Consider the following 20,514-nt stretch of genomic DNA (forward strand, 5'->3'; position numbering starts at 1 on the left):
CTAGTGCGTCGTGCAATCAGTAAATTTAGATGAAAACGATGGAACGAATGAATAAGACAGCACTTACGGATTACGCGCTGAAGGTAGTACAGTGCTGAGGATACACACACACACTTCACATGCTGAAATGTTCTACAACAGATAGCTGATGTTCCCTCAGTAATGTGCTTCGGTGGGTTTTCTCTAAGCGCTTGACTTTTTTTCTTATTCAAGACAATCACATCTGGATGCGACCTGAAAGCATCCATCTCAGGGACTTGTTATTTTCAATAAGAAAGAGACTCCTATTTTAAAAAAAAAAGAAAAGAAAAGAAAAGAAAATGGACATTTTCAAGAAAAAAAAGAATCTATAATCTTTAAGATTTCTGATACTGCCTGAAATGAGACCTACCCAGACAAGGTTTTGGCATGTGTGCGTGTGTGTGTGTGTGTGTGTGTGCATGCATACTGCTGACAGGTTAAATACTCAAAATTATTAGGCCCTACTCGTGAAAGGCCCAGAAGCCTGTAAATACTGATAAAAATGATGAAAGCACTTGAAACAGAAAAGAGAGGTTGAAAAAAAAGAATGCTGTAATTATTATTATTATTATTATTATTATTATTATTATGCTTTTCCTATGATCTCTATGTAAGTTAGTTTATTTATAGAGTGTATGATTATGATGAATAAGCTCCAGATCCATTTCGACGCTCAGTAAATGAAGAAGGCGATGAAGGTGTTTTTTTTTTTTCACGGTTTAGGAGCAGTCACACTGTAAGAGAACTGTTTAACACTGTTTTAGGTAACTGTAGCAATAACCGGACACTGACTTTCTGTCCCATTTGCATTGTAAGATTATTTTTATTTTGTTATTATCCTGATTTTGATATTATATTAAGTCCTAGCCTGTTGTTCGGATATCCTTGCATGCTGTTTCATGGCAATGGAACGGGGGGAAGAAGAAGAAGAAGAAAAAAACGGTTGGGCTTTTGTGTTTGATAGCGTGATACTGTTGGGGTCAGGGGTCGGGGGTTGGGGTGGGGTGTTGTTGTGGATGTTATATAATACGATTGAATACATATTACCCTGTTCAGTCTATCGTCACACACATATATATATGCATTTTCATCTGAACTGAAGAACCTAACAGGCACTTAAATAGTTTTATGAAGGACTTAAAAGCCTCAAACAAGGCAGTTTTGTTTGTTCTTCTTCGATAATCCTACATACTTTAACGACTAAAATGAAGCGTAGTGTACTACAGGAACCAAAAGTCATAAGCGTGCTACTAAGAACTGTTTCTATTTTATCATACTTAAGCCATCAAAATCAGGCTGCCTGAATATTCATTATAGCCGTCGTTTTTCTTATTAATATCCAGTCAATATCAGATGTTCATTTTTATTATTATTATTTTCAATGCGTTTGTCCCTGTTTCTGTGTTAAAACTGCTGAGAATCTTTACTAACGTAATTTTTATAGAAATGTATACTGCGGCGTTGTTGAAGTCTCGAGTAGCTGTGACGTTATTCCCGGCTGCACACGGACTTGATTGGTGTTTATGGAAGGAGTCTCCAGTTTTAATGCTTTGTATAAGTCAGAGATAAAGCTGCATTTTTAAAAATATTATTATTCAGTTCGAGCGAGAGAAAGAGAGAGAGAGTCTGCTATAACATATAACTGGATCTAGAACGTTCCACAACATTACACATAACTTGGTCTCTGTAGCACGTTAATCTGATTACTAACCGACCAATGACTGCGTATTCGGATGGACCAGAATTGATAACATAACATCACATCACATTATTTTCTCATTTGAACTCATGTTATTTGTTGAGATGACGCCAGCTAGCATTGCACTAATTTGAATTGCATGACACATGCTAAACTAGCTAAATCTTCAAGTTTAAATAATGTACTCTTGAATAACAGTTTGTTTATTTAATAACGTATTTGAAATATAAACAGTTCTTGGACATGGACTTTTGGAAAGTACTCGGAATTGTTTCAGCACAAATCAAAGCAACTGTGGTGTTTTTTTTTTACAGTTGTAATCACCTTTCAATGTGATATTTGCCCATAACAACTTTTTTTTCTGTCACTGCACACTACAGATGCCCCAACATGAAGAAACATGTTACACGTTCATATATATGTTTGTACACCCCTGGACGTGCAACATCCTGCATCAGAAAACATCTCTTTTGTGTTTGTTTTAAAATCAGTGATCAATTTATGAATTAGAAAGTGCTGCTCATTTGTATTTTTTTTTTTCTTCTCTTGACGTGCCATAGCTGGGGTGCAATGAAGCTAAATGGCGCTTAAGGAGTAAATATAAAGAATGCATCATTTACTTGGGGACCAATCAAAGCGGGGAATTCAAAAGACGACAAACGGTTTGTCATTTCGAATGACGCAGCCTTGGTGACACAAGGCTGCAAAGACACAGGGACGGGTGAGGGCAGGAGGAACAGGGTAACTTGCCAAGTGTGTGTGTGTGTGTGTGTGTGTATGAAAATAAGAAGTGTGAAGCATTTGAGTGCAAAATGACCGATTGTGTGAATGTGTGTGTTTTATGGGGTTTAACCACAGCTTTGTGGAATAAAATGTGTGCAAATGTAATCGAGCTCTTGAATTGTCTCCTCCGAGTTGTACATAGCAGGCAAAAGGACTTTTGTTAAAGGATATTTTATCGCTTTTGTAGACATTTCTTTGTGGGGGAAAAGAATTAAAGACAATTTTATGGACACAACCTCTGGCTCGTTTTTATTCAAGCTTAAACCATGAACGTTGTTGATATTTCCTTGTGTTTTGTATTCACACTATTAAGGGTATACACACTTACTGGCCACTTTAATAGGAACACCTGCACGTCCGCTCATGCATGCACTTATCCGATCAGCCAATCATGTAGCAGCATAGCAATACGTAAAATCATGCAGACACAGAGCATCGGTTAATGTTTAGAAATGCAGATGGATCAGATGATCATATCATCAGCTTATTACTGATAACTTTTAAGTTTTTTAACAGAAAAGCAATATTGGCTCCTCAAATCAACAGTTTATGTGCAGTTTCTGTTTCTGTACACTCATGAAATGTTTTAGAAAATCTAGACTGCCACAACGTTGTAGGATATTTGTACAAATCTTTCCCGTTGATATTAACAGAGTCCTTCAAGCTTTCATATGAGTAATGAACACATGGCCGAAGTCAGAGTTTGTGTAAAAAAAAAAAAGGGGGCATGAACAATATGACATGGAGTGCTTTGTGTTTCTTCGCATTATGGTTAAAAGAAAGAAAAAAAAAAGAAGTCTGGGGCAAAGGTCAAACTGTGCTGATATACTCTTCAGAGACTGGCTTGTGATGATTGCTGCTGTTCCGCATATCTGATGAGCCAAACACACACACACACACACACACACACACACACACACACACACACACAAAACATAATAGGCATGAATAAATGAATGACAATATATGAGATCCAATACAAAGATTTATAATGAATAATTTGTTTTGATTCAGTGTGCTTCTTGAAAAGAAAAGAAAAAAAAGCATGTATGAACCGCTGAAAAAGTACTCTGGATTTTTTTTGTGTGTGTTTATTTGTTTTTGTCTCCCGCACTTCTGAAAAGAGCGCTCTCTCGATACGAGACTGTCGACTCGTCTCATCTTTGAGAGAACGATTAATATCTAATCAAAGTGAACGCACAAAGGGCTATTAAATATGTAATCAAAGACAGCTCTCAACATGCCAAACATTGGAAGCCCCGCCTCCACGTTGCGTGCTTTTGTAGTCATGCTGATGCAATGATTTCCAGCTCATTAAGCTTTTCTTTTTTTATGTTGTTGTTGTTGTTGTTGTTGTTGTTGTTTTCTCACCTTCTGGTTTAACAAAATGAAGTTTTATACTTGTTTGATTCGGAGTTTGCTGTTGTATTATTCACTACATGACACTAGTTCAGTAGTTCAGACACACCGGCTGAGTGAGCGAGAGAGAGAGAGAGAGAGAGAGAGAGAGAGAACAAGTGCTCACCTGTAAGTCCAAGTTTCTCGCAGCACGAGTTGCAGGTATGTTTGTGTACAAAGCTCCGGACTGCGTCCTCATCCAAAATGGTTGAGCCAAACGGCAAATCCCTGAATGAGCTACAAAAACAACCATCATACTTATCCACCATACACACAAGAAAATCAGATTTCAGCTGAAGGCTACAGATAAGAAAGAAACTGGATTATTTTTCTTTAACAGCATGTGCTTCCATGGCAATTTGATTAAATTTAACACCCAGGCCGGACAGTTCCCATCCAAACCACCAGAGGGCACCATCACCAGAGCTCTAGCTATGTCCTCTTTACCCAATTCCTGTTTGCACAATATAAAAGCACATGGCCTGGAGCAGGGGTGCCCAATCTTATCCGCAAAGGGCTGTGGGTGCAGGTTTTCATTCCAACCAAGCACCGGTACTTTCCAGATAAGATTGGACACCCCTGGCCTAGAGCTTTGGCTGAAGCTTTACAGTGTTTTTGCCTCTCATTCATATATGTTCTGCACCCTTGTTGTTCCGGAAAGCCTTCTTGTGTATGACGCTGCCTTTCCTTTTGTGATTTATGCCTTTCGCCAAGTCCTTATTGGTTTTGGAATCAGATGTTGATACCTGGTTTCTGTTTGCTCTCTTCTTGTTTCACATTGGTCAAAAGAACCCTTATTTTGTGCCTCAGCCCAACTGACAGGAAAATGACATGCTATCTATTCATTTATAGTTACATTTAATGTCGTGGAACATCTGTGTGTCAGTTTATTTCCTGTTCTCACTTATGGCATAGCGGTTATAAACAATCGTTATTAACTTTCTTTTAAAAGTTGACTTTTCGGACACCCTGTAGTTGTGTGAGCTGATTGGTTAAATATTGAAAGATGGCTAAAAATGAACGTCTGCGTAGCATATTCTACTTAAGTTGCACAATATCTCTTCTCGGAAAACTAACCTTTTATCGACCGCTCTGATCACAGAGGGCTCTGTCAGCTCCATCCCCACACCTGAGCAAAGCCAAAGCATTAATAGAACATTCATGTTTAACATCATGACAGGAATTGTGTATATAGAGACAAGTACATATAAATAAAGACAATATATAGACCTTGCAAGTCAAGTACCAGCAGCTCTCTGCCTGTATACTCGTAAGTCCAGTGTGAGAAAGCCAACACTGTCTCTTCCGGGCCACAAGAGGGTGTGATTTCTTCTCCTGTTTTATTGTTGTACTTCATGTAGTCACCGCTCATACTCTTCTCGATGGTAAGCCACTGGCCTTTAGACTGCCAGAATAGCAGGGACACATCCAGAAACCTAAATACACACACACATACGTGCACACAAAGTGTCATTATTTCAGTATAAAGCCTCTTTAAAAAATAAAATAAAATCCTTGGCTATTAGTCAATAAGATTACTTGTTATTTATTTTTTATATTATTTAAATGAAGGCACGTTTTTATTTACATATGGACTCTATAAGCACCCACACATGCATACTCCTGCAGTGTTTTAACTAACCTGGGCGAATGAGCAATAGATCTGGGCTTGACTTGATTGAAGACCTGCGTGAGCTTTTGGGCTGCTCTCTGCTGCTGGATTTCCTAAAAGAATAGAGCACGAGATAGAATACAAAACAATATAAAATGCATAATGAAACAATAGAATACAAACGAGCAGAGCATAACAGAACTGAATGACAGATCAGAATAAAACAGACTGCATTATGGACAGAAACAGGAAAACATAACAGGACCGTACAATATAGAATAGACTAGAAGACTAGAATAGTATAAAACACAACATAACAGAACAGAACAGAGCAAGAGACATTGTGGATAAAAATATATATATATAGAATAAAATATAGAATAGAATAGAATATATTATGACAGAAAATATAATCACCGAAGAGAATACATTATTACAGAATAAAACAGAAAGCATTATCACAGTATAGAATATTACATGGCAGAATATTATAGAATGTCAGAATAGAATAGATAATTATGACAATATAATAGAATACAAAAGAATAGAGGGGAACATGACAGAATAGAACACCATACATTATGAACAGAATAGAACAGAATATGCCAAAATAGCATACATTAAGACAGAATAGACTAAAATACAGGCATAGAATAGAAGAGAGAATGGCAGAATAAAATAGGTAATTATGACAATAATAGAATACATTATAAGAGAATAGAAGGGAATACGACAAAGTAGAATATGACAAATTTGAATAGAACATTTTATTAGAATAGAATAGAATAGAATATGACAGAATACAATAAAATAGAAAGAGAAATATAAAATGAATATAAAACTTAAGAATACATTACGGCAGAATAGAACAGAAAATGAGAATATAATGGGACCGAATTAAACTAATAATGCCACAATCACACACATTCTTAGGTAACAACTTTTTTTTTTGAAGAGGAAACATTAAACTAAGGGAAGTTTTTTTGTTTGTTTTTTTAAACTCAGGGCAGTACATAGAACTGTCAGAAACATGTGTCATATGACATGATGGATGGATAATAATGAATAATATGGATAATACATCATAATCTGAACAGTTGTTGTTACCCTTAAGCAGAGATGAAGGGCGGTGTTGTTGGGGAACTCGGTCTGCCACGTGTGCACCACCTCTTCACGGAAGGACTTGACCACGTACACACAGCCGGGTCTGAGCACGTCTTCCTCGGCCCAGGTGCACAGCACCCACTGAGCATTGCGTAGCCCACCATCCAGCGCTCCCTGGTCCGACACGGGCTGCACCACAGACGCATGACCTCTCTTACACCACGAGGAGGTGCTGGAGAGCATGGAGTCCGGTTCCGACTCCTCCAGAGCGTAGATGTACACCTCCTCTCCTCCTAGACAGCCAGGAAAGATACCAATTCAACGTTAATACCTACCAAAGAATGAAGGACTTAAGGAGCACGGTGAAGATTCTCTTAAAAGAATTTAATCGTTTGAATCCACTAGTGAGACCGATTTTTTATTTTTTTTAAAAAACAACAACAAACAGACCAATCAAATTGAAGAAAACAACAGTGCTGTGGTTGAATATAAAGTCCAATAACAGATCAGTGCATTTTCTCGGGTAAACAGTATCGTGTAACTCACCCAGCAGGGACACCGGTGTGAATGGTATCGTGTGTGCCAATCTCATCAGGTTGTTCCTTTCCATAGCTGCAAAATCATAGCAAACAAAAGTCAGTCTAGATCACATACTAAGACCATGAGTCACAGAGGGCCTCTTTTAACTGACAGCCAGGCATGGAAAAATAAATACGGCGTAAGCCGAGCCAAACTTGCCCGAGTAATGTGGGTCCAAATCTTCCGTTGACTTGAACACAGAAGTTCGAGCTGAAACAGCAGCAGACAGTTCAGCAAATCGGAACAAAGACAAAGAGGATGTGACTTTCAAACACTATGATTATTGAAATAATAATTCTAAAGATGAATACTTACGTTCAACTGCTACCCAGCTCTGTACTCTGCACAACACACACAAACAATTATATACATTTTAGTAAGATCAATTAGGTCTGATTGAAGATTAAATCAAAATTTCAACGTGTAAAAAATGTAATATGAAAAAAAAAACACACAGCAGTAATGTGAGTAATAGTGTGTGTGCATTTTTGTGATGCGCGACTTACGAGGAACGACGGCTGACTGAGCGCGCCCAGCTGTTCGATACTGACTGGCTGGGGCTTCTTGTGTTCTGGTGGAGATAATCTTATCATCAGTTATTAAAATGTCAACTAATAAAAACATAATTAACGTCAACTAATTAAAATCCCTTCCCTTATTTCAGCATCCTTCTGATAAAAAGTGTCTTTGTCCAAGTGGGAGTGTGAATATCATTGTTCGTGTTCACCACAAATATTAAGCAGGATATGCTAAAAAAAAAGTTTATTTTTAAATCTCACCTGACCCAAAGTGAATGATTTCTGTAAGAAATCCACGTGATCGAAATCTAAAAATGAACACAATGACATTTTAAAATAAAATGACTGCATGACTCAAGGTCACTGCATTCGTTCTGGTTTTGCATTATACTACTGTAGATATAAATAAGTAATGAACGTACTGAGCTGAGAAAGATGACTAAGACTGCCAGATGATCGGAATTTACGTCCAGCCATTCCCTTCCCTTTCCGTCTGCTCCGCCGGCTCGAATCCCTTTCCAATCTTCTCACCTGTGTAGCCAACGTTACGGCACAGTTTATGATGGTATGGAAATAAAGTGGTTTAAGGCACAGATATATAAATATATACAGTATATATCATTTTTTAAAAATGGCTTTTCTTACATCGGTTGCTTCTCCTTCTTTGATTTTGACACACTTCCGGCTAAACGATCGCTTTCTTTCGAAGATTTTATAGAGATCTGTCAGTGACAAGATAAATAAACTTAAATAAACATAAACTACTTCAGTATTTGGCAACAAATTCCATTTTCGATTAGCTGGACTGCTTATGAATCATGCTGTACAGCGCTACTTCACGTCACATAGACTACAAATGCATTTGATGAAAATGGCAGAAACAAAGAAAACTACACTGTTGGTCTATCATAAAACATTATTTCTTGATACTTTGGCCAAAACGTTAGTAATATGTATGACAATGAAACGTGGTCTGGAATTATTGATTAGTCTATGAGACTAATCGAAGCATGTGCATTACGCAGTGTTTCTGTGGTAGCATAATGTTTCTTAGCATACACAATATACAGTATATTTTTAATATCTCTCGAGTATCAAGTCGCCATCCTGCTTTTGGGTTCACGTCGAAGCTTGTCCCCAAAAGAGTCGATTCACTGATTCCAGGCTTTGAATACTAAGAGTCAACCTTAAAATGAATCTGTTTAAAATGAGTTTAGCGTGTCAGTTAGCAAGACAATAAATGGAACACTCACTTTACTTGACTTGAACTACCACACCTCAAAATTCTGGCCAGGTGCCAATCACCAAAACTAAACACCTGTTGTGTTGTCATGATCATACCTTTACAATTCAACTCATAGCTTTAAATATGTTACTGTCTGTTATCAAATTACTGCATGACTTCTGAGTCGTGGTCCTGTGAGAATTTTATTGGACTTGCATGTCTTTGTTGTATATGCGCTCTTGCCTTTGGATTAAAAATGCTGTATTTGTCTACCTAAGTCTAATGATGGATTTTGTAATGATGACTGGGGGGTTGGGGCACAGTGACTTAGTGGTTAACACATTTGCTTCGCACCTCTGGCTTTGGGGGTTCGATTCCCGCCTCCGCCCTGTGTGTGTGGAGCTTGCATGTTCTCTCCGTGCTTCAGGGGTTTCCACCAGGTACTCCAGTTCACTCCCTGAGTCCAAAGACATACATTGTAGACTGATTGGCGTTTCCAAATTGTGCGTGATGTGTGATTGTGCCTTATGATGGGCTGACACCCCATCTAGTATGTCCCCCGCTTCATCCCTGGGAAAGGTGCCAACCTCATGTAGGATAAGTAGTACAGAAAATGGATGGATGGATGGAATGTTGAACATGAACCATTGTAATTCCACTATTAAACTTCTTCACATGGATCCTCACATATAATATCGTAAAGAATAATCTGCGACAGAGTGGTGTGGCGCTATGACCACCCAGAATTCAGCAATTTGTAAACAATGACTTCTTTTATTTGTTAATGAACAACAGGTCAGGTTTTTTTTTTAACAGACTGTAGAATTCTAAAGACCTTTATAATGTCAAATAAAGACACAATACCTCTGTCCTTCTGGCCTGGATGTGGTGGTATGGGTTCTCCTGGAACACTGTGCCTTTTTGTGGGCGTGGCCAACGTCTCCGCACTAGCAGAGAGTGAGCGGCTATGTCCCAGGTCTCTCTCTAAAATAAACTTCCTGCCAAAATGGCCTTGTTTTGGCATGGCTAATTCACTATCACCACAGAAAGCTGGATTCACAATGCCCAGCACACTGTTCTTCTTAGGTCTAGTGTCAATAAACACATCGTCATCCTCGTCCTCTTCCTCCTCCTCCTCCATGGACTCCTCCTGGCTGGGCAGATGATGTGGCTCATGATCCCAGACTGTGGTGAGAGAGCTGGCACATGACTGCCCAGGTGATTCATGCAGGTCTGACCACAAATTTGACAGAGATCCATGCGAGAGACGGAATCCTACGGACGAGTCTCCGCCAAGTCTCTGTCTTGGACCGCTGTGCTCCACCTCCAAATTTCCCAGCACCCACTTGAGCTTGCTGTCAAAAAAGCTGCCCGTGCCCCCTGATGGAAGCTCTAAAGAGTTGCACGACTTGCCATGGGCAAGGCCACGCAACAGGGAGGGTGGATTGCTGCAATAAGCCTTCTGCGATGGAGGGATGTGGCTCGAAGCAACATTCCCACCAATGGAAGATAGCTGCGAATAGGACATAGCTGCGATTCGGGGGCTGGGACAAAGGTGGACAGTTTCCTGCTGCCTGTTTTCAGATGCCGAAAGGAGGTTAAGGGTGTCCACAGCAAGAGCAGACAGGTCCTGCAGCTGGCCGAGATGAGCGTCCAGTGTCTGCAGGCTCTCCTGGATGAACTGGACCTTCTCAGATACTTCGGCTAATGTACCCATCATCTCCTCTGCCCTGATGGACACACACATACACAACCTTTTTTTTTCTCAAAGAAAAGTATGAGTATATGTTTTTGGTACTTGTCGATACCAATGCCAACAGATATAGTAACATACATTTTATTTAGCTCCATTTATGTAGGTTGCCATGTGCTGCTAGAGTTTTGTTTAAGATGTTATAACGTTTAAACAGTATCTTTAATACAGAGTGCGAGGGCAACTGACTTGAGCATGACTAGCGTGGTGATTTAAAAGTGAGCGCAAGGTGCCATGAATTGCACCTCGACTTGTGAGCACAGTGTATACCATGGAAAAAGGAAGTGCGCAAACTCAGTGCTCCCAGAAGTGAATTGCTCTCATGTGGGCATAAACACAATCAATTCAGATTAGAATCAGATTCCGGCTGTTAAATTGTCCGCAATGCTACTGTGCCATCACATCATAATGAAAACAGAGAAGAGCGCTTACATGGTCTGTACAGATGACAGCACATGAAGTTTTAAAATCTTTAAATTACCTACTTGTAGTAAGAAGACAGGTAACACTTTATTTTAAGGGACAAATGTTAAGGGTTAGTTGAGGTCTTGTTCTTTGTTCAATACAGCCCAAATTAGACACTTGTAAGCGGTTTATTTAGGATGAATTAAGGGATCTGTTATGTGAAAAATGACTAATAAATGCATTATTAGTTGTGATAATGTGGAATAAATGCTTTGTAAAAACCTAGTTATGTAAATTATTGAGCATAAATGAATCACCAAGTCTGTGATTGTAGGTTCAAGGTGAGGTCGAGGTAGTGTAGTGTTACCAAAAGATACTATTAAATTAATATTAATCAGCAAAACAGAAGACAGTGACTATGTTTACATGGACAGCAGTAATCTAATTATTAACCTTACTCTGAGTAAGATAATAATGTGATTAAGGTGTTCACATGAGTCGCTTTTAGGATACTCCTGTCATGTTCCCGTTTTACATGTTTTAGAACATAATTAGATTAACAGCCTGCGTCATTACGTCACCGCGCCACGCCGTCCGACGTCCCTCCAGAATTTCACGTATCAACATACAGTTCGTCTTCGTTATGGTACCGTATACAGTTTTGGGTGTTTTTATTTATTTTTTTTACGAACGCTTTAAGTGCACTTAATTATTTGTCATGCTATACGTGCTAATAAACAACTGCTTGAAGCGGTGGGTGTGTCCCAAATCGCGTAGTTACCGTCTATATAGCCGAGATACATGTATTTTTCCCCACTACAGGCCTATAGTAGGAAAGTACGCGATTTGGGACACAGCCGAACTCTCTTGTTCGCCGTAAAACGTAAAACTGCCGTGTGTGATCGTGTCCTGTCGCAAAATGCGGTATAAACTCCCACACAACATTCATAATGTGATTAAGGTGTTTACATGTCACTACTACACGTCCATAATGCGACTAAAACAGGAGTACTCCACCTGTCTTAATTAGATTATTGCTTACTTCGATTATGACCTTAATTAGATTAAGGTAAGTAAAAATTGCTGTTTACATGGTAGTTTCTTAATTGGAGTATGGTCTTAATCGGATTAAGAGTGGATTATTGTTGTCCATGTAAACGCAGCTAGAGAAGAAATCAGCGATTATTTCCCCACAAATATTAGCATAAAGAGATTAAACTTCAATAATTCTTAGAAATTTGAATTCTGTAATGTTTATAAATGTAAAGGGAGTCTGGGCATCTTTCTGTAAACTTAAATGTGACTTTGGGGGTGATCAGATTTGGTAGACTTTGCTAGATCTCCTAATCTATGTTTCCTTTTGTACGTATCTAAAACACAATTATTTTTCATAACTTTATACTGTATAGTTGAAAAGGTCCAAATTTGACCATGTGAAGGGACATTATATATCATCTATGTGGTTCACGCAAACACTGATGAACTTTTTTTTTCTTTTTAAAGCTTTTAGCTACAGTAGCTTGCCACATTATCATTGACCTACAGCTCTCTAAGCTGAGACTCTAACCCAGAGGTCACAGATCCTGTCCTGGGTCCTCTGTAGGTCACCTACCGCTTTGACACGTAAATGTTTTAAGTAAAAATACGTCTATATGTTTAAGGTAAATAACTGAATTGTGTCAAGTTGGTGCTGACGGCTCGGGGGGAAACGCACTTGTCGGCAGCAAGGCGGATCCGGTTGAGCTGGCTGCAGTGCCGGCTCTCGTGTTTGTCACGGAAATAGCCAGCCACGCATCTTTCCTCAAATTCAAGTAGCTTCTTCAGATCATCAGGAGCCAAGAACAGTTCTGGAAGAGAGAGAGAGATATTCAATAGGTATAAGAGTGGATAATGTAAAAAGCTCATTAGGCACATTTAAAGGATCAGTCTGTTCATATTTGTGATATGGCTACTATAAAATGAGCACCAATGCACTCTAACAAGCTTAATGGTATGTTTGTCTTACAATCTTTATGAGGACCTTCTACTCAAAAAAAATGACTAAAGCAGCTAATTAATGCTGTGTTACAACTAAATCTAAGTCTAACCTTAATCTCCCCTTCATCTCTAAGATTTTAGAAAAGGTTGTAGCAAAGCAGTTATGCTCGTACTTAGATAGGAATAACATTCATGAAATGTATCAGTCAGGATTTAGACCTCATCATAGCACAGAGACCGCGTTAGTTAAAGTAGTAAATGACCTTCTACTGACCTACGATCAGGGTTGTGTCTCGCTGCTTGTGTTACTCGACCTTAGTGCAGCTTTTGATACTATAGATCACACTATTCTCCTTGATAGATTAGAAAATGTTGTTGGTATTAAGGGAACAGTCCTCTCCTGGCTCAGGTCTTATCTGACCGATCGTTATCAGTTCGTAGATGTAAATGGTGATTTCTCCATGCGTACTGAGGTTACTTTTGGAGTTCCACAGGGTTCTGTTTTAGGCCCACTGCTCTTTACTTTATATATGCTACCCCTAGGTCAAATTATTCGTAAACATGGAATTATCTTCTACTGTTATGCTGATGATACACAGTTGTATGTTTCAGCGAAGCCAGAGGACAGACAGAAGCTTAGTAAAGTTGAGGATTGTGTAAAGGACATTAGACGTTGGATGTTAACTAACTTCCTTCTACTTAATTCTGATAAAACAGAAATACTTTTATTAGGCCCACGTGTAGCTAGAAGTAATCTTTCTGATCACATGGTTACTCTGGATGGACTTTCTGTTTCATCATGTGCAGCAGTTAAAGACCTTGGAGTGATTATTGACTCCAGCCTATCATTTGATGCTCACGTAGATTATATTACTAGGATAGTCTTCTTTCATCTCAGAAATATTTCTAAAATAAGAAACATATTGTCACTACATGATGCGGAAATACTAGTTCATGCATTCGTCACCTCTAGATTAGATTACTGTAATGCCTTACTGTCTGGATGTTCCAGTAGGAGCATAAACAAACTCCAGTTAGTCCAGAATGCAGCTGCTAGAGTCCTAACTAGAACTAGAAGATACGACCATATCACCCCGATATTATCAGTATTGCATTGGCTCCCAGTAAAATCTCGCATTAACTATAAAATACTTTTATTAACCTATAAAGCACTAAACGGTCTCGCGCCACAATATCTAAGCGACCTTTTGGTTTTATATGATCCGCCACGCCTACTTAGATCAAAAGATGCAGGCTATTTGACGGTACCTCGAATAGTGAAGGCTACAGCAGGGGGAAGAGCCTTCGCTTATAGAGCCCCACTGTTATGGAACAGTCTTCCAATTAGTGTTCGGGACTCAGACACAGTCTCAGTGTTTAAGTCTAGGCTTAAAACGTATTTGTTTAGTCAAGCCTACCCTGACTAGATTCTGTTCTACTACTTCGCAGTCATAATAATCTTTTTTCTCCCTCTCTCCTTTTGCCGAGCCCCACACGAATTTATGGAGATACTAGAGATCCAGATCCTTTCTGCCTCTGGATGGAGCTCAAATCTTCTCTAATTCCAGACTGCTGGGACTACGGCTGCTCCTAAGGCCATACAGACTTCATATAAATCCATAATGAACTTTTTCACACCAACTGTTGTTACCCAGATGAGGATGGGTTCCCTTCTGAGTCGGGTTCCTCTCAAGGTTTCTTCCTCTTAAAACATCTTAGAGAGTTTTTCCTTGCCACCGTCGCCACTCAGTGGCTTGCTCAGTTGGGATAAATTCACACCTTTAATATCTGTATACTGTGTTGATATTTCTGTAAAGCTGCTTTGAGACAATGTCTATTGTAAAAAGCGCTATACAAATAAAACTGAATTGAATTGAATTGAACCTCTGTAACCAAAAGAAACCCTCTGGGACTTTTAGTTTTCCTCATGGGGACCAGCCTACAAGGTCAAAACTGTCAGATATTCCTATCCTTGTGGGGACATTTGCAAGATATACAAACATGCACACACACACACACACACACACACTCACTAAGGCCAGAGCCTCTGTCATTTGCGGATGTCCGTCTATGTTTCTGCCAGACTGCATTCACACACAAGGCCATTTGGCTCAGGATGATCAAAGGCGGAGGCAGGAACGGCTTTTTGTGAAAGGTCATGATGTAATGGTAGCGGTTATACCTCCACAGCTGGTTGGATATGTTCTTCATGTGGACATAAACATGACTGTGGGGTGAAAAACATACACAAAGAGATGACCGGTGTGTTTCAACATTTTCAGTCCAAATCTGACAAAGATAAAATACTAAAATCTGGCTAATTTAGATCAATTAGGCTTGAAATATTCACTTTGTGCGTAATGAATCTAGAATATATGAAAGTTCCACTTTTTAAATTAAACTGGGGGGGGGGGACTTTTCCATGATATTCTAATTTTTTGAGATGCACCTGTATATGGTTGAAATGAGAATAAAGCCACTTGAACTTGAAGTTAAGGCAAGAAAACCTGGGGGATTGAATACTTTCGCAAGCAGCATTTTTTTTTTCTTTTTTTTTCCATCAGTTTTGTATTTTCATTGAAATACTTGCTGACCAATAATTAATTTTGACTATTCACTGTAAGAGAAGATGAGTTTTCAGTAAAAAATACTGACAAGACGAATGCGTGTACTTATCATTTGTTATTCAGACAAGTCTGATAAATTCCGGGGGGGGCTGGGGGGTTTGGGTTGCTTCTGCAAGCCACTGTATGTAAAACTGGTGCATACTTGTAGAAGGCGATAAGGAGGTTGACCATGATGATGTACTGCATGAACAGGTAGACGGCCTGCAGCGGTGGGTTGAGGAATGAACCGGGAGGACATTCTGGATCTTCTTCACAGGCTGTAAAAAACAAAACAATAAAAACCAGGGTAACACAGTCAATTCAGTCCTGCCACCTCAGAAAAATCATCCATTTCACTTTTCATGATGATGGAATCAATCTGTAAACACATGCAAAAAAAAATGTGATCCTTGCTATGTCCATAATGAATTCTACTACATGACACACAATACAGCAAAGCTTGATTACCTAGATGTCTCTAACATACTGTCAGTGGGCATCTCTTAATTTATATATAATAGTGAAAAATTTAGAAATCCCTAAATAATGTCTATATTAAATAATATTAATGAATAAATTAATGAATGTCACTGTGTTTAAACAGAACGTGCTTCAAAGTAGGCTTGGGATCGACTGATGATATTGCCCATGGCTTTGAAGAGGTGTAGGCTCCAACCAGCTGAGTAAGTGAGTCAGTCAGTCGGTCAGTGAGTGAGTCAGTCAGTGACTCAGTGAGTCAGTGGTTCAGTGAGTCAGTTAGTGAGTCAGTCAGTCAGTCAGTCAGTCAGCGAGTCAGTCAGTCAGTGAGTGAGTCAGTCAGTCAGTCAGTCAGTCAGTCAGTGAGTCATTCAGTCAGTCAGTCAGTCAGTGAGTGAGTCAGTCTGTCAGTCAGTGAGTGAGTCAGTCTGTACGTACGTACGTATGTATGTATGTATGTATGTATGTATGTCCTTCTTTATTTCTCTCACAGCAAGTATGTCTTTATTTCTGGTACCCACGATTAATTTCAGTAGCATAGACCTCCCCAAACATCATGAAGTAGGGCTGGAAGAGCACATCCTTCAGCAGGTTCCAGGATGGTTCCTCATGTGGCTTTAGGATGGCCCACCGAGGTGTGCCGAAACTCACCAGCACAATGCCCATGATGACTACAATGTAGAACATGTTCTTCATCTGTAACATCCCCACACGCACAAATACACACATCAGTGAAATTTACATGTGCATGTAAATGAACAATTTACCCAGTTCAGTTCATGCACACTAATAAATGTCATCTACAGTGAATCAAATTCTTATTCTGCTACAACATAACTGCCTTACCATAGCTGCAAGAAGAACGCAAAAGCTATTGCATGAAAGAAAACCTGACCATACTAAAAAAAAAAATTCACTCAGTTTTTTCATGGGAGGTACAGATAAAAGTACGATTGTTGGTACTTGCCCATACTGATACCGATAATGAGTAGGGATGCACCGGATGTTCGTCAACCGAAATTATTCGGCCGGAAATAGCAAAAAAAAAGGCACTTTCGATGTTCGGTTGAATAAGTGAAAAGGCCGAATAAATTTGACCGAACAATGACGTGTTTGATGACGCGACCAAATAGCCTAGCAACCAGAGTGAGACGCGCGAATTTCACGACCTCCACTTCCGGCAGCGTGCTCAGAGCGATGAGGGGGCGCGCGCATGCACGAGCTACGTGCACAAGCACATGCTCTACAGATGTTGACAACATTAACAACGTATCTAACTATACTATATCTACTATAATACTCCGCGAGGTGTACAGGGACGCGAGCGGTATATATCCCCAATATAATCAGCCATATAGAACCAAATAGAACCATTTTTTGCACTCTTGTCAATGCACTTTTTAATGCACTTTTTTGTTGTCGGCTACAGAGTGTTACATTCTTCCAGCAGTCAGTTATAGGCCTAACATCGGCTATTCAAGGGGGGCTCAAAGATGACCACATCAAAATATTTTTATTTTACTCCTTTATTTATTTAAAGTTATACTGTGCCTTGTTGGTAGCCTATGCCTGCTGGAATGAAAAAAAAATGTTCAGTGTTAAATAAATATTTTGAAATTGTAGTTTTTGTAATGGATTATTTTCTTTGAAAAGCAAGACAAAACAGTAAAAAGCACATTTTGACTATTTAATTTATGCAATGGTGAAAAAAATGGTAAAATAAATGGAAAAAAATGCGAAAAAACGTGTTTGGTTTCGGCTTTGGCCAAGAATTTTCATTTCGGTGCATCCCTGATAATGAGTAAATGACTTATTATTTAGCCATTTTATTTAGCTGTTTAAATAATAGCCATGAAACCCACACACACACGTCACATCCATGCTTCCGCACTTACGCTACTAGGATTATTCATTCTTTATAATAATAGCTAGTTGATTTGAAATTAACTGCATTCATTAGCTAGATGAGGTACCAAAAAAATGTGTACTGATGGTGTCTTTTGGTGCATGTCAAAATTGTCCTTTGGGACAGTATCAGTGAAATGAAAAATGAAAACATACCATGTTGGAAATCATGATGAGGTAGGGTCCGGCTTGCTGGTTAATGGCCAACAGGTCTAGTAAACGCACAAACCAAAAAATGATGTCCAGGCAGTAAGTGATGCGCCCCGCTGTGTGAATTAGACCAGTCTGCCAGCGCAGCACCATGCCCGTGAAAAACAGAATGATGGCGACAAAGTCATTCATGTTCCAGTATTCGCTGAACCACATTTTCAGCTTTTTGCTGAACTGTTTTGGCTCAGACACAGACACCTGGATAACAGAGAGTACATTTTCACAGGGTAGAAAACATTCGGCAGGTTTTTTTAGGGTCTGTAGTTTACTTCCAATGTCTATATGTTTTCTCTTGACAGTGAGCTGAGCGTGTGCGTGTGTCTGTGACTGAGAGCTAGCTGAAAAGCTGCAATTTACAATTTAAAAAATGTGCTGTTTTATGTTACATTACGAGCACCAATAAATAAAATTCCAAATGCATTTTCTAGCCTGAGAATCAAACCAAGTGTGCTTTTGGGGCAGGGAAGACTGTAAAAGCTTTTTTTCTCTCTCTCTCTCTTTGGTCAACAGGTGTCTTTATGTGTCTGACGTTATGGAATGAAAAATGTCATCAAACATTGACAAGCAGCTTGAAATGTAGCTAAACTGTTCCAGCCCACAAGATCAATGTTTCATTTTCTCGTAACTTCTCGGTGCTTTTCTCACAATAAAATCGGACTTGTGCATATTTTAGTTTGAACAGCCTCGGTGATTGTCACGTTTTAAGCGCACTGTAAACAATCGCGTTGGGTGAATGATTAGCACCGCTGCTAATTTACACCTCCGAGACATACAGACGTAAGTAGAAAAACAGTCCCTTGGGGAAAACTGGTATCGAGATAAGAGAAGACCTTTGATTCCAGCAAAACAGATAAAGTGGGCCTTCAGTTTATTTTTTAACAGCTTGGGACACCGAAGGAAGCCAGAAGAGTAAAACACATTTCATTCCCACTGAGTGCTTTTTTTTTTTAAAGGTAGCGCTGATAATAATGAAAATAAAATAAGAAATAGAGAGAAATAATGAAATGAATTCAAACAATTAAAACCATCACGTTTTATTCTGTTATATGTCGCATGTCGGTGAATGTGTCTGAGATGTTTCACACCGTAAAAATAAATGTATAAAGGATATAAAGTTAGAAGGTTGTACCTGAACTGAACTTTTTGAGGATCAAAACATCAAATAATAGTCAGATTGTCAGACCTTATAATCCTAAGTTGTACTCCCTTACATTCAAAAACTAGTAAAGTTTTCCATCATCCTCATTTTCTGGCAATGTGCTAATAGCAAAGTCATCACCACATGACCGTGACCTTGTTTCCACTTTCTCCTGTAGCCTCTAATTTGCAAGCTGTTTGTTCTTCCAAGCCCCGGTGATGTTGAATGATGGACATGATCAAAGCACTTACAGTACAAAGCCTTGCCCTAATTGTAGCACAGTGAGAACCGTGATGAGAGAAGCATGCCTCATAGGCTGTGGAAGAACTACAGACAGACCACCAAGGAGGCATAATATCACCAACAATGTCGAGATGGCCATATCGGCTACTTTTTCTTGTAGAACACAGTGTGTGTAAAAGCATGCGAATGGAACAATAATAATCCCAGCCACCTAAAGGTAATAATGAAGCATTCTGCTTCAGACTCACCTCCCTGATCTTGTCTACAGCTGTGGATGAGATGTAGACAAAGACCAGCCATTCTGGGACACTGGGTCTTGGCTCCATTTTCACCAACACCGTGTAGGAGAAAAGCGCAAGGAACGTCAGGTAGGACATCTACAAACAACACACAACAAACACTGAAACTCAGAGACACAGACCAAGAAAAAGGGGAAGGGTAAGATAAAAGATGTAGACATAGATCAACAGTGTGGTTCAGAAAAAGAGAGAAAAAGAAGAAGACAGAAGATGGACCTAGGGTATATAACTGGGATAAAGAAGTGGAATATGACAAATATTAGAAATACAAATATAGAATATAGACAGGCAGAACAAAAAGTGAAAGTGAGAGAGAGAGAGAGCAAGAGAGAGAGAGAGCGAGAGAGAGGAGTTATCTTAGGTAAGAAGTAGGAGACTTACTGTGTGGACCCAGAATTTGACCACAGGCGCATTGTAAAAGTCATAGAGCGTCCTGGACCATGGTAGCCACCATACAACGAGCCTGTGCTTAACATGGCTCCTCCCTCTCTCTGCATCACTCTCATTCTTCAGAATAGAGCAAACCACCACCACATATGTAGCAATCAATAATTAATAATAA

At 39.2% G+C, this 20,514-nt stretch overlaps 1 protein-coding gene across 1 annotated transcript in view; it reads right to left on the reverse strand.

The window, feature by feature from the left end:
- Positions 1 to 2,532: 2,532 nt before the first annotated feature.
- trpm6 (transient receptor potential cation channel, subfamily M, member 6) overlaps positions 2,533 to 20,514 on the reverse strand; it is a 38,711-nt gene continuing 20,729 nt past the window's right edge. Inside the window, exons 20-40 of the mRNA XM_053653766.1 lie at positions 20,334 to 20,459; positions 19,902 to 20,030; positions 18,219 to 18,470; positions 16,679 to 16,853; positions 15,844 to 15,958; positions 15,108 to 15,301; positions 12,812 to 12,944; positions 9,804 to 10,669; positions 8,360 to 8,436; positions 8,137 to 8,245; positions 7,976 to 8,022; positions 7,703 to 7,767; positions 7,512 to 7,537; positions 7,356 to 7,406; positions 7,164 to 7,229; positions 6,621 to 6,910; positions 5,544 to 5,626; positions 5,132 to 5,337; positions 4,979 to 5,030; positions 4,029 to 4,138; positions 2,533 to 3,375 (exon numbers count right to left, since the gene is read on the reverse strand). Coding sequence (XP_053509741.1) covers positions 3,314 to 3,375; positions 4,029 to 4,138; positions 4,979 to 5,030; positions 5,132 to 5,337; positions 5,544 to 5,626; positions 6,621 to 6,910; positions 7,164 to 7,229; positions 7,356 to 7,406; positions 7,512 to 7,537; positions 7,703 to 7,767; positions 7,976 to 8,022; positions 8,137 to 8,245; positions 8,360 to 8,436; positions 9,804 to 10,669; positions 12,812 to 12,944; positions 15,108 to 15,301; positions 15,844 to 15,958; positions 16,679 to 16,853; positions 18,219 to 18,470; positions 19,902 to 20,030; positions 20,334 to 20,459 — 3,234 coding nt within the window. The 3' untranslated portion in view covers positions 2,533 to 3,313. The remainder of the gene's footprint in view (positions 3,376 to 4,028; positions 4,139 to 4,978; positions 5,031 to 5,131; positions 5,338 to 5,543; positions 5,627 to 6,620; positions 6,911 to 7,163; positions 7,230 to 7,355; positions 7,407 to 7,511; positions 7,538 to 7,702; positions 7,768 to 7,975; positions 8,023 to 8,136; positions 8,246 to 8,359; positions 8,437 to 9,803; positions 10,670 to 12,811; positions 12,945 to 15,107; positions 15,302 to 15,843; positions 15,959 to 16,678; positions 16,854 to 18,218; positions 18,471 to 19,901; positions 20,031 to 20,333; positions 20,460 to 20,514) is intronic.

This window comes from Ictalurus furcatus, chromosome 22, assembly GCF_023375685.1.
Source record: "Ictalurus furcatus strain D&B chromosome 22, Billie_1.0, whole genome shotgun sequence".
Taxonomy (NCBI): domain Eukaryota; kingdom Metazoa; phylum Chordata; class Actinopteri; order Siluriformes; family Ictaluridae; genus Ictalurus; species Ictalurus furcatus.